The sequence below is a fragment of the Lampetra fluviatilis genome, chromosome 8 (genome assembly GCF_964198595.1).
Source record: "Lampetra fluviatilis chromosome 8, kcLamFluv1.1, whole genome shotgun sequence".
NCBI lineage: Eukaryota > Metazoa > Chordata > Hyperoartia > Petromyzontiformes > Petromyzontidae > Lampetra > Lampetra fluviatilis.
The window spans coordinates 16,258,466-16,270,161 of NC_136282.1; the positions used below are offsets into that span (position 1 = coordinate 16,258,466).

Sequence of the window (11,696 nt, forward strand, 5' to 3'; positions counted from 1 at the left end):
TTCAGGCTTAATGGGGAATATTTGTCTCCGTATGTGAATCTGTGTGGGTCTATGCATGCATGACTGTATTTGCATGTATGTGTGCATGTGTCTGTGTCTTCATATCTGAATGTGTATCTGTGTTTATCTCTGCCTTTCTGTGTGCGTGCCTGTGTGTCTCTGTGTGTCTTTGTATCTGTGTGTCTCTGCGTGTCTGTGTGTCTCTGCGTGTCTATGTGTGCCTGTGTGTCTCTGTGTGTCTTTGTATCTGTGTGTCTCTGCGTGTCTGTGTGTCTCTGTGTGTCTGTGTGTATCTGTGTCTCTGTGTGTCTGTGTGTCTCTGCGTGTCTGTGTGTCTCTGTGTGCCTGCGTGTCTCTGTGTGTCTGTGTGTCTGTGTGTTTCTGTGTGTGCCTATGTGTGCCTGTGTGTGTCTCTGCGTGTCTGTGTGTCTCTGTGTGTCTGTGTGTGTCTGTGTGTCTCTGTGTGTCTCTGTGTGTCTGTGTCTCTGCGTGTCTATGTGTCTCTGCGTGTCTGTGTGCGAGATGTTGCGTGATGTATTATTAAATCGCACGGAGACCTCGTTCACTCACAGAGTTCTCAATAGAGTTTATGAGATAAAATAGTCAAGTACATGAGGCAGCTCGGGGCCGGCACGGTGCTATCCTCGCCGCAGTATAGTTTTTATAAATGCATATACACAAAATATATAGATTCATATACACACACACACGCGCACGTCAAGGCAAAGGTCCCCCTTATAACCGTATCCGACTATCTGGGTGCTCTTAGCGAGCACCTGCGAATATGCCAGCACGGTGTGACTAGAAACACGCCCGACCGCCTTTGTCTCTCCGTGCTGATATTTATACACCGCGTTTACATTATCTTTCAGGGCTGACTCGAGCTCGCGGAGACTCGAGAGAGGTGAACGTCACGACGTGATTCTGATGCTCGTTCCCTGGGGGGAACTGCGCCACATTCAACACAAACCCCCCCCCTGCCCCCAGTGTAGCTTTGGCTTAAGCGGTGCTCGCTAACGGAACTGACCCCAGCATTCATAAACAGGCGCACTCACAAAGACAAAGATCCCCCGTATAGCCTTAATAAACGTTTGGGGCAAGTGCTGTTAGCGAGTACCTATGAAGGCCGACGCGGCACACGAGGGGGTGGGTGGCCAGAACCACCCCCGGCCGCCTTTGTCTCCCTAGTGACGATGTTTACACACCGCACCAAGTCCTCATTTGAGATTGAGTCGACCTACGGGAGGCCCAGAACCGGTTCAAATAATTTCAACTGGTGTTGGCCCTGAGCAAGATTTGAAATCGGGCCGTCGGGTTGGTAGCGCAGCGCGCTAATCGCTGCACTACCGCTCGCCACACACACACACCTCGGCACACACGCATGCATTCACAACAACCGTCGTTCGCCATCAAGTGGCGGTGACATCACCACGGCGTTTGTGCCAGGCTAGGTGCACCTTGAGGCCACGTGAAGTATCGAAGTTTCTCTGGTGGCAGGAGGTTACGGGACAGACCCAGGTTTTAAGAGTTGACTGACTGAGATAACTGGCAGATACCCCCATCTGTGTTCCCCACTTTGCCAAGTCGCTGAATGTTATCCACCCGACCTGCGCTTGTTGTTGTTGTCAGCGTCACACGCACAGGAGACGCGCTCCCGGGCAAACGGGGCGGCGCGCGTTGGGAGCGACCCCCCACGCGTGCCGCCCCGACGTTCGTGTTCATGGACATGACGGCGACTATGAGTGTCACACACATCGGGGCTGAGGGGTGCAAGGTAGATATTGAATCTCGGGGCTCCGTGGGGGTCCGTGGGAGGCCCTCCTCCCGGGTAACAGCATTGCCAAGGTGGCGGCGACCGCGTCACGACTCCTGGTCTCTGATCCCCCGCTGCTCGGCGTCCCGAGTCTCGACGAGTGACAGAACTTTTAGACAATCACGTGACTGGTTGAAGAGTCGCTCAGGAATTCACGCTCTCACGCTCTCTCTCTCACGCTCTCTCTCTCACACTCTCTCTCTCTCACGCTCTCTCACACTCTCTCACGCTCTCTCTCTCTCTCACACTCTCTCTCTCTCACGCTCTCTCTCACACACTCTCTCTCTCACGCTCTCTCTCTCTCACGCTCTCTCTCACGCTCTCACGAGTCCACAGTCAGACTCGGTAACTGTCTCTCGCATCCCCCTCCGCTTCGTCACACTCGCTATTCACTCATCGTCTCTGTGCAGGTGATCATTTAACTCAGCGGGGAACAGGGAATGGTGGGGGGGGGGGGAGCTCCTCCTGGACTCATCATCCGCCCTCTCTGCAAGGGAACTCCACGTTCGCCCCCGTCCCTTCTGTCTTTCTCTCTCTCCCTTCTGTCTCTCTCGAGTCTCAGAACCAGGCGGCAAAGTCTGCAGCCAGGTCGTGGTCGTCGGGGCTGAGCGAGCCGCACGCCATCTCGGAGGAGGAGGCGCCGGACGAGGAGAGCGGGGAGGCGACGGACGACGACGAGCAGCAGAGCTCGAGCGCAGAGAGCGCGGCGCAGTCTCCGCCGTGGGCGGGCATCGCGGCGCGCAGCGCGGCGCGCGCGGCCCCGTCGCCGCGCTCCAGGAGGTGCTGCAGCGCGCGGATGTACTCCACGGCGGAGCGCAGCGTCTCCACTTTGCTCATCTTCTTGGCCGCTCCGGCTCCCGGGACGCGCTCCCGCAGCGCCGCGAAGCCCATGTTGACGAGCCGCACGCGGTTGCGCTCCCGCTCGTTGCGACGCGCCACGGACGCGGGCGCCGGGAGCCCCAAGCACCCCCCCAGACCCCCCGAGGGGTGTCGCCTCTTCACCCGTAACAGCTCGGGTGACGACGAGGCGCGGTGGTGGTGGTGGTTGTTGTTGTGGTGGTGGCGATGGTGGTTGTGGTGATGGAGGTGGTTGTGGTGCTTCGTGCTCCCAGAGCGCCCCTTGCCGCCGCTGCTGCTGCTGCTGCCGGCGCCCGGGTTTCGCGCCGGAGTCGCCGCGGGAGACGCGGGGGACGCGAGCCCCGCGTGCGGGGAGCCCGGAGCCATGAGGCTCATCATGGGACCCGCGGGCGCGAACGCGCAGGGAGGAGCCACCTGCACGGACATCTCTGGAGGTGGACTCGTAGGTGGCCTCGAAGGTGGACTCGGAGGTTACCAGTGGGAAACGGGGACCGCCGGGGTGGACAGCAGCCAACCTGTGCTGCTGTCAGAGTAGCTGGAACAACGCGGCGAGGTTTTCTTGCCCTCTTCACCTGGCCGGGCCGCCGCTGCTGCTGCTGCTGCCGCTGCTGCTGCCGCTGCTGCTGCCTCTCGACTCGGCTCTATGCAGCAGGTGGCTTCTCTGTCTCGGTGTCGCAGAATCTCCCTCTGCTCGTCCTTCTGCTTCGCTCTATTCGGGTGGCTTGTCTCACTCTGTCTCACCCTGTCTCTGTCTCACCCTGTCTCTGTCTCACCCTGTCTCTGTCTCACCCTGTCTCTGTCTCTCTCTCTGTTTCTGTCTCCGTCTCCCGCGCATTAAGTGGCGCACGGTCCCCGGGGCGAGGTTTTGAGCGCGAGGGACTCACCCCCCCCTCGTCCCGGCGTACCCCCCCCCCCGCCTCTATCCCTCCGCTCCCCCTCCCACCACCCCGGGCCACACCCGCCCGCTTTGTGTCGCCTATTGACACTGGGGCCGCACGCGCGCGCCAGGCGCGTGCCACTCGAGTGCGGACAAACAGCGAGGGGAGGGGGCGGTCGGGGGAGTGGGGGTGGGGAGGGGCGGGGGAGTCGGGGGAGCGCGCGGCGCGTGCACGAGGAGCAGAGGGTGGGGGCTAGCGGGGGCGGCGGAGCGGACCCGTGGAGTCCGCGGTGATGGTGGAGGCAGTGACGGTGATGATGACGATGATGATGTTCATGATCATGATGGTGGCGATTGCGTTAATGATGATAGTGACACTGATAGTTCTTATAATGACGGTGGTGGTGATGATGATAGTAGTGATGATGGAGATGGTGATGATAGTAATGGTGACGATGACAGTGGTGATCTTGATAGTGGTGATTTTAACACGTAGGCTTTCGTGACCAATATCATCCATAATATAGTTTTTATTATTATTATGGATGATAGTGGTGATGATAGTCATGATGTAGTTTTAATGACAGTTTTGATGTTAGTGGTGATAATAATAATTATGATGACGATGAGAGCGGTGATGATGACGATGATGTCGACGTGTATCATGACGACATTCCTGGTTTCATGGTCACGCCGATGTTGATGAGATTGCGCGTTGCGCCCTCTCGAGTATCACGCGCTATGCGCTCCGTAATCCGCGATTCTCCGCGACAATGGCCATGCCTCGGTCTGGCTGCAAGAGCCCCCGAGCCGACGGAAACCTCAGGAGCCAGAGAGCGGCGTCGGCGTTCACGCGCGCGCCACGCAGCGCTACACACGGAGGCCGCTAACTCGGGGCGATTATTTTCCATTCGCTGTCGCCCTTCGCAAAGTGAATGCTTCGTCATACTGTGTGTGTAGGTTGTGAGCGTGTGCACGTGTGTGTGTGTGCACGTGTGTGTGTGCACGTGTGTGTGTGCACGTGTGTGTGTGCACGTGTGTGTGTGCACGTGTGTGTGTGCACGTGTGTGTGTGCACGTGTGTGTAGTGGGGAGCGGTGGTGTAGCGGTTAGCGCGCTGCGCTATGAATCCGGCGACTCGGGTTCGATTCCCGCTCACGGCCAGAACCAGTGACGATTATCTGAACCGATCCTGGGACTCGTTGCCCTAGGTCGACTCAGACTTAAATTAGTACTTGGTGCGGAGTGTAAAACACTCCCTGGTATGCCGTGCCGGCCCTCGCGTGCAGCACTTGCTGAGAGAGCAGCTGCAGGCTACACAGGAGACATTTGTGTATGCGTGTGTATGAATGCTTCGGCTGCATAACGCTGTGTAGAAGCTGTCTGGGTCTTCTCAGCCACAGGTATAACATGCCCTCTCTTATCTATGCTTGCGCAAGGTGGACCCCCTTAAAAGAACATCTGCGTCGGTTTTAAACATTCAGGCGGACCTGCCTACGATCCATCCTGCTTCAAACCGGACGAGATTGTGCGAGAAGCTCGCAGATCCTTGAAAGTCTGCGCACAGTCCCGGATAGATGAGGCTGATGGGTGCGAAACGGGCGAGAGAAGAGATGGACTGATACGGGCTGGAGAAGAGATGGACTGACACGGGCTAGAGAAGAGATGGACTGACACGGGCTAGAGAAGAGATGGACTGACACGGGCTAGAGAAGAGATGGACTGACACGGGCTAGAGAAGAGATGGACTGATACGGGCTGGAGAAGAGATGGACTGATACGGGCTGGAGAAGAGATGGACTGATACGGGCTGGAGAAGAGATGGACTGATACGGGCTGGAGAAGAGATGGACTGATACGGGCTAGAGAAGAGATGGACTGACACGGGCTAGAGAAGAGATGGACTGACACGAGCTAGAGAAGAGATGGACTGATACGGGCTAGAGAAGAGATGGACTGATACGGGCGAGAGAAGAGATGGACTGACACGGGCTGGAGAAGAGATGGACTGACACGGGCTGGAGAAGAGATGGACTGACACGGGCTGGAGAAGAGATGGACTGATACGGGCGGGAGAAGAGATGGACTGACACGATTCAGAAGAATGTGGAACTGAGTGGACTTGCCGATGGCTGGTACAATCAATGTCAACATCGGCCTCTGTAGAGGAGGTTCGTCAAGGACGCTGTTGGAGAGTTGTAGGCAGTCGCCTTCCAACAACATTGGTGGGCAGATGAAAGCGATGCTCACAACAACGAGTGGAGCGTCAGGCGGATAAAATACAGCGAATTGGCACGTAAAGTTGACCACAGATGGTGCATCTGTCAGTAATCTCAGTCAACCGTACCCCTAACTCTACCCCTAACCCTACTCTTAAATCCCACCCCTAACTCTACCCTAACCCTACCCCGAACTCAAACCCTGAACTCTACCCCCCGCCCCCTCGACTCCTACCACAACCTCTACCCCGTCCATCTCCTGCGCGCCACTGCTGCCCCCTGCTGACGAGGTCACCATCTTTTCCGCGCCTCTGGGGTCTCGCGGCGTAAACTCTCCAAGTCGATCCCGTGAGAGGCGGGGGAGCGGGGCGTGCATCACCCTCGCTCGCCATGGCGCGTGGGTCGAGGGGAAAGACGCGGAGCGGAGACGCGAGGGGGCGCGCGGAGACCCACGAGGCGATCGCACCGCAGCACGAGTAAACTCCGAGAGCACTTCGACAAATGAACGAGCAGATTATCAAATATCGCTTGCGTTAACTATCAGAGCAATTAAGCAACCCCATTAACTATAACACCATCAATGGAGCAGTGGTAAGTGATTATCAAAGCGATTGAGCCGCGCGCGGCATCGCGAGCCGTGACGTCGGGACAGGGACACCGATCGGGTTGCGGTGCTGCTGCTGTCACCCAAGCGACGTGACGACCCCCACACATTCCAGCGTGGGGAAGTATGGTCAGACAACCGCCACGGCCGACGCGGCGTGGGGAGGGCCTTTCTCCAGCAGCGGGCGATTCCATTTCGCATTCTAAGCGACCCGACCGGGAACATTCCATCATCTCTCTGGGTCGCTGTGCGAGAGGGATCAGGCGACTCTTCTGAATGCGTCTCCCAACTCTCAGCGTCTCTTCCGATTCTATCTCATACGTCTCATATCCTCTGCATGCGTCTCTCCTACCTCTCTCATATCTCGTACCGCTCTAATACAAATCTCTCTCATGTCCCGTACCGCTCTTATACTGTACATTTCTCTCTCTCCCATCTGGTGGCTCCGCGGTAGAGTGAGAGGCTCACAATCGAAAAGTTCGCGAGATTCATCCTGGCTGAGAGAGGATTGGCTCACCCAATCATCCCTCCTGGGGTCGATAAAACAATGCGTTCTACTTTGTGGGGAAGTCAACAGTGGCAGTCTTATGAGCTAACTCGCACCGCCATGTGAATGTGGAATATGCACCACTGGCTCGCGGCTGGTCGTGGAGAGGCGGCGTGCGGCCGCAGAGCGCACGCCGCCTCGACGACGCCGCGCCGCGTCCGGTCGCGCCAGATCGAGCCCGCCCCGAGTGGCCGAACTTTGTTACTTTATAGGAAGTTCACTTATGTATACTCTTGACTTATTTGACCACGAGAGCCACGCTCCTTGGGTCTTCGGACTCGTTTGCAGTCGGGTGCTGCTACATTGGCTTTTTACTTTAAGAAGTCTTCAGCCAATGAGTGACGAGCCGTGTTTATTGATCACGTGGGGAGGGAGCCTGAGAACTCGGAGAAAACCCCACGTCGTGTGCAAGGGGCAACACTCCATCCCCGCACAGATGGAAACAGATGGCGATGAGTCAACTTGCTGTACTGCCTTCTGCTGGTGAGCCAGGGTACGACACCGTCTAGTCGACCACGAGAAGGGAGTTCGCCACAACTGGGTGCGGTGATCCACCAACCCTCGCCGCTGTCCTGAGGCGGTTGGCGGTTCCACCAGTGTCGTCGAGGAGGACGAGGAGGAATGAAGCCGCGATGTTGGGCATTGTTTGGGTCTTGGACGAGGAGGTCTTTGCTCTGACGGGCCGCGTGATCTGTGGTCAAGGACCGCGTGATGCGCGCTCTGGTCGCGACGCGAGGGTTGGCCGCCAGGGCTCTGCGTGAGGGCGCGTCCCTAGAGGGCGCGTCTCCTGCGCGCGCTTGGGGTGGAGATCGGCGTCAGTCGCCAGAGGGATGAGAACGACTGCGACTTCAGATGCGCGAAGCGAACACGGCGGGAGTGGGGACCCTGGCGCCGGAGTGAGCGGCGCTGCGGGCCACGGCTAGAGCTGTGAGCGCATGCGGACGGTTCGGTCGTACACAGCAGCAGCAACAATAGCAGCAACAACAGCAGCAACATCAGCAACAATAGCGGCAACAACAGCAGCAACAACATCAACAATAGCAACAATAGCAGCAACAGACAGCAGCAATAATAATAACAGCAACAATAGCAGCAACAAAAGCAGCAACAGCAGCAGCAGCACAGATACAATGCGAGTGTGGGGTTTTCTGAATCGGGGCACAATCAGTAGATACGTGGACGCACGGTCCACGCGATCCGATCATTGAACCCAGCGTTCAATATTCAGCCGGAATCTTCAAGGGCAACGCCACTCCTCGGCAAGAACACGCGTCACGACGCATCGATGTCGTATTGTTTAACAGAATACCACGCGGACGACAACGCCGAGTTCACGCATCTACTGTCTCTGAACCCGTCCATGGGAATGTAATGATGGAAATTTCACATTCTTATGACAGGGGGAGGGGGGCAGTCCTTTCGTATAACAACCACTCGACTTCCTTAAAAAGTGGTATTCATCTTTTATCAGCCACGGAGATCGTATGGAAATGATTAGAAACCCAACGAGTTTGATTCTCGAAAACCACGCGGTCTGAATGTGGAGTCTCCCATTGTTCGCAGTCACAGAACCAACCACCCCCGCCCCACTCCGAGCTCCACTCGCCACCGCTCACACCAAGGGGATGCGGCCGCCAAGCCCCCGACCCTGGTCCCCCGTCCGAAGAGTGAGGCAACCCCTCGGTCAGAGTCCCTGGTGATGACCGGGACCCCGAAAGGGGCTCCCACGGGGGGAGTCGCGATAGCGGGGGCTGGCGAGTGGATTCAACCCCCGCCCCCCGCCCCCCGTGCAGGAGTCACGCGGACGCTGATCACGCGTTGTGGCGTAATCACAAAGAGAGAGTTCACAGCGATCCGATCCCAACATCAACATCAGCGGCGCATATCACAACGCAATCAACCACCCATCACCAACATCCACATCATCCACCACCCATCGCGCATCGCCCACCACCACAACCACCATTTATCGCCACCAACATCACCGTGACCCATCGCGCACGACCGACACCATCTCTCGTTACCCACAGCAATCACAGGCGACGCGCATCGTTGGCTCACGGTGATTTTTGTCGGGGAAACACGATGGGGGAACACGCCCCCCCCCCCGGCCCCATCTAACCCCAGCTTCCCCCATCCACGGGCAGTGATTGAAGGCGGGCAGAGATCAGTTTGGGAAGATATGGAGGCGCCTGGGAGACGGCTGGAGTGGGAAACTGAGCGTGGATCGTGCGAAGCGACTTTTCCAAAGCGCCCAGAGTGCGACGCGTGACCCGTGGAGCAGCAACGCGGCCACTGACGAAGAGGACGGATCACAACACTAAGAAGTGCGCCAAGAATCACGGCGAGAGGCACGCTCGGGATTGCGAATGGGGGACAGAAAGAGGAAGGCGGGAACACGCGCGCGAACAGCAACGCCATCAATAAGAGAGTGCAGGAAGGTGCGAGGGTTTGGGCAGACGACGCGTCGCTGGCGGGACGATGGCTGTGGTCGAAGCTACTGGCAGAGTGACAGCCAAAGGAGAGAAACGCATCCGAGAGGGACATCCGCCGCGGAGATGGAGCGACGACAAAGGTTGTGCGCAGGTGTCGGGTGAATTGTTTCATCGTGAGACCGTGAGAGATAAACGAGACTAAACAATTCGTCTTATTTCATCAGGCAAGGCCCACTGAGCTGTGTAGCTCTTTTCCGAAGCGACCTGGCCACACGTGACAGCTCGACGAAGTGGCTTGTCACGTGGGCATTCATAGCAGCCAAATACTCTAAACGCAAGTTTCTAAATTTGGAGTGGAACATCGCAGGACCCGGAGAGAAACCCACGCGACCACGGGGAAAGAGAGAGACACGCAAACTCCAAGTATACAGCAGGCGTCAGGGTTGGATCGAACGCACGTCCTCGTGTCTACCAGGCGAGGTAGTTGACATCTCGACACCGGCAGACCTTCACCCATCACATCACCATCACTCAACACTCCGACCATCACCCCCGTGGGCGTCGCCCCCTCTCGCGCTCTGATTGGCCGTGCCCGCACCCCACGCGCACCCCACGCGCACACCCACGCACCCCACGCACCCCACGCACCCCACGCGAGATTTGTTGTCGTTCCACGGGTCCCATAAAAGTGGGGCCGCGGGAGCACTCGACGTGAATCGCAGAGAGAGGTCGAGAGTGACAGGGAAGAGCGAGAGACAGAGAGACAGAGAGAGAGACAGCGAAGAGCGAGAGACAGCGAGAGAGACAGCGAGAGTGACAGCGAAGAGCGAGAGACAGAGCGAGAGACAGCGAGAGTGACAGCGAAGAGCGAGAGACAGAGAGAGAGACAGCGAGAGTGACAGCGAGAGTGACAGCGAAGAGCGAGAGACAGAGAGAGAGACAGCGAGAGTGACAGCGAAGAGCGAGAGACAGAGAGAGACAGACAGCGAGAGTGACAGCGAAGAGCGAGAGACAGAGAGAGAGAGACAGCGAGAGTGACAGCGAGAGTGACAGCGAAGAGCGAGAGACAGAGAGAGAGAGACAGAGAGAGAGACAGCGAGAGTGACAGCGAAGAGCGAGAGACAGAGAGAGAGAGACAGAGAGAGAGACAGCGAGAGTGACAGCGAAGAGCGAGAGACAGAGAGAGAGAGACAGCGAGAGTGACAGCGAGAGTGACAGCGAGAGTGACAGCGAAGAGCGAGAGACAGAGAGAGAGAGACAGCGAGAGTGACAGCGAGAGTGACAGCGAAGAGCGAGAGACAGAGAGAGAGAGACAGAGAGAGAGACAGCGAGAGTGACAGCGAAGAGCGAGAGACAGAGAGAGACAGACAGCGAGAGTGACAGCGAAGAGCGAGAGACAGAGAGAGAGACAGCGAGAGTGACAGCGAAGAGCGAGAGACAGAGAGAGACAGACAGCGAGAGTGACAGGGAAGAGCGAGAGACAGAGAGAGAGACAGCGAGAGTGACAGCGAAGAGCGAGAGACAGAGAGAGAGAGACAGCGAGAGTGACAGCGAAGAGCGAGAGACAGAGAGAGAGAGACAGCGAGAGTGACAGCGAAGAGCGAGAGACAGAGAGAGAGAGACAGCGAGAGTGACAGGGAAGAGCGAGAGACAGAGAGACAGAGAGAGAGACAGCGAAGAGCGAGAGACAGAGAGAGAGACAGCGAGAGTGACAGCGAAGAGCGAGAGACAGAGAGAGAGAGACAGCGAGAGTGACAGCGAAGAGCGAGAGACAGCGAGAGAGAGACAGCGAGAGTGACAGCGAAGAGCGAGAGACAGAGAGAGAGAGACAGCGAGAGAGAGACAGCGAGAGTGACAGCGAAGAGCGAGAGACAGAGAGAGAGAGACAGCGAGAGAGAGACAGCGAGAGTGACAGCGAAGAGCGAGAGACAGAGAGAGAGAGACAGCGAGAGTGACAGCGAAGAGCGAGAGACAGAGAGAGAGAGACAGCGAGAGTGACAGCGAAGAGCGAGAGACAGAGAGAGAGACAGCGAGAGTGACAGCGAAGAGCGAGAGACAGCGAGAGAGAGACAGCGAGAGTGACAGCGAAGAGCGAGAGACAGCGAGAGAGAGACAGCGAGAGTGACAGCGAAGAGCGAGAGACAGCGAGAGAGAGACAGCGAGAGTGACAGCGAAGAGCGAGAGACAGCGAGAGAGACAGCGAGAGTGACAGCGAAGAGCGAGAGACAGAGAGACAGAGAGAGAGACAGCGAAGAGCGAGAGACAGCGAGAGAGACAGCGAGAGTGACAGCGAAGAGCGAGAGACAGAGAGACAGAGAGACAGCGAGAGTGACAGCGAAGAGCG

General features: G+C 57.5%; 1 protein-coding gene across 1 annotated transcript; it reads right to left on the reverse strand.

Moving 5' to 3' along the window:
- Window positions 1-632: 632 nt before the first annotated feature.
- On the reverse strand, window positions 633-3,037 carry LOC144933995 (achaete-scute homolog 2-like). The gene is made up of 2 exons (XM_078859389.1): window positions 2,913-3,037; window positions 633-2,807 (listed from the first exon to the last, which is right to left on the reverse strand). The coding sequence occupies exons 1-2, from the start codon at window positions 3,035-3,037 to the stop codon at window positions 2,372-2,374; spliced, it is 561 nt and encodes a 186-aa protein (XP_078715515.1). The 3' UTR covers window positions 633-2,371.
- Between the last annotated feature and the right edge of the window lie 8,659 nt (window positions 3,038-11,696).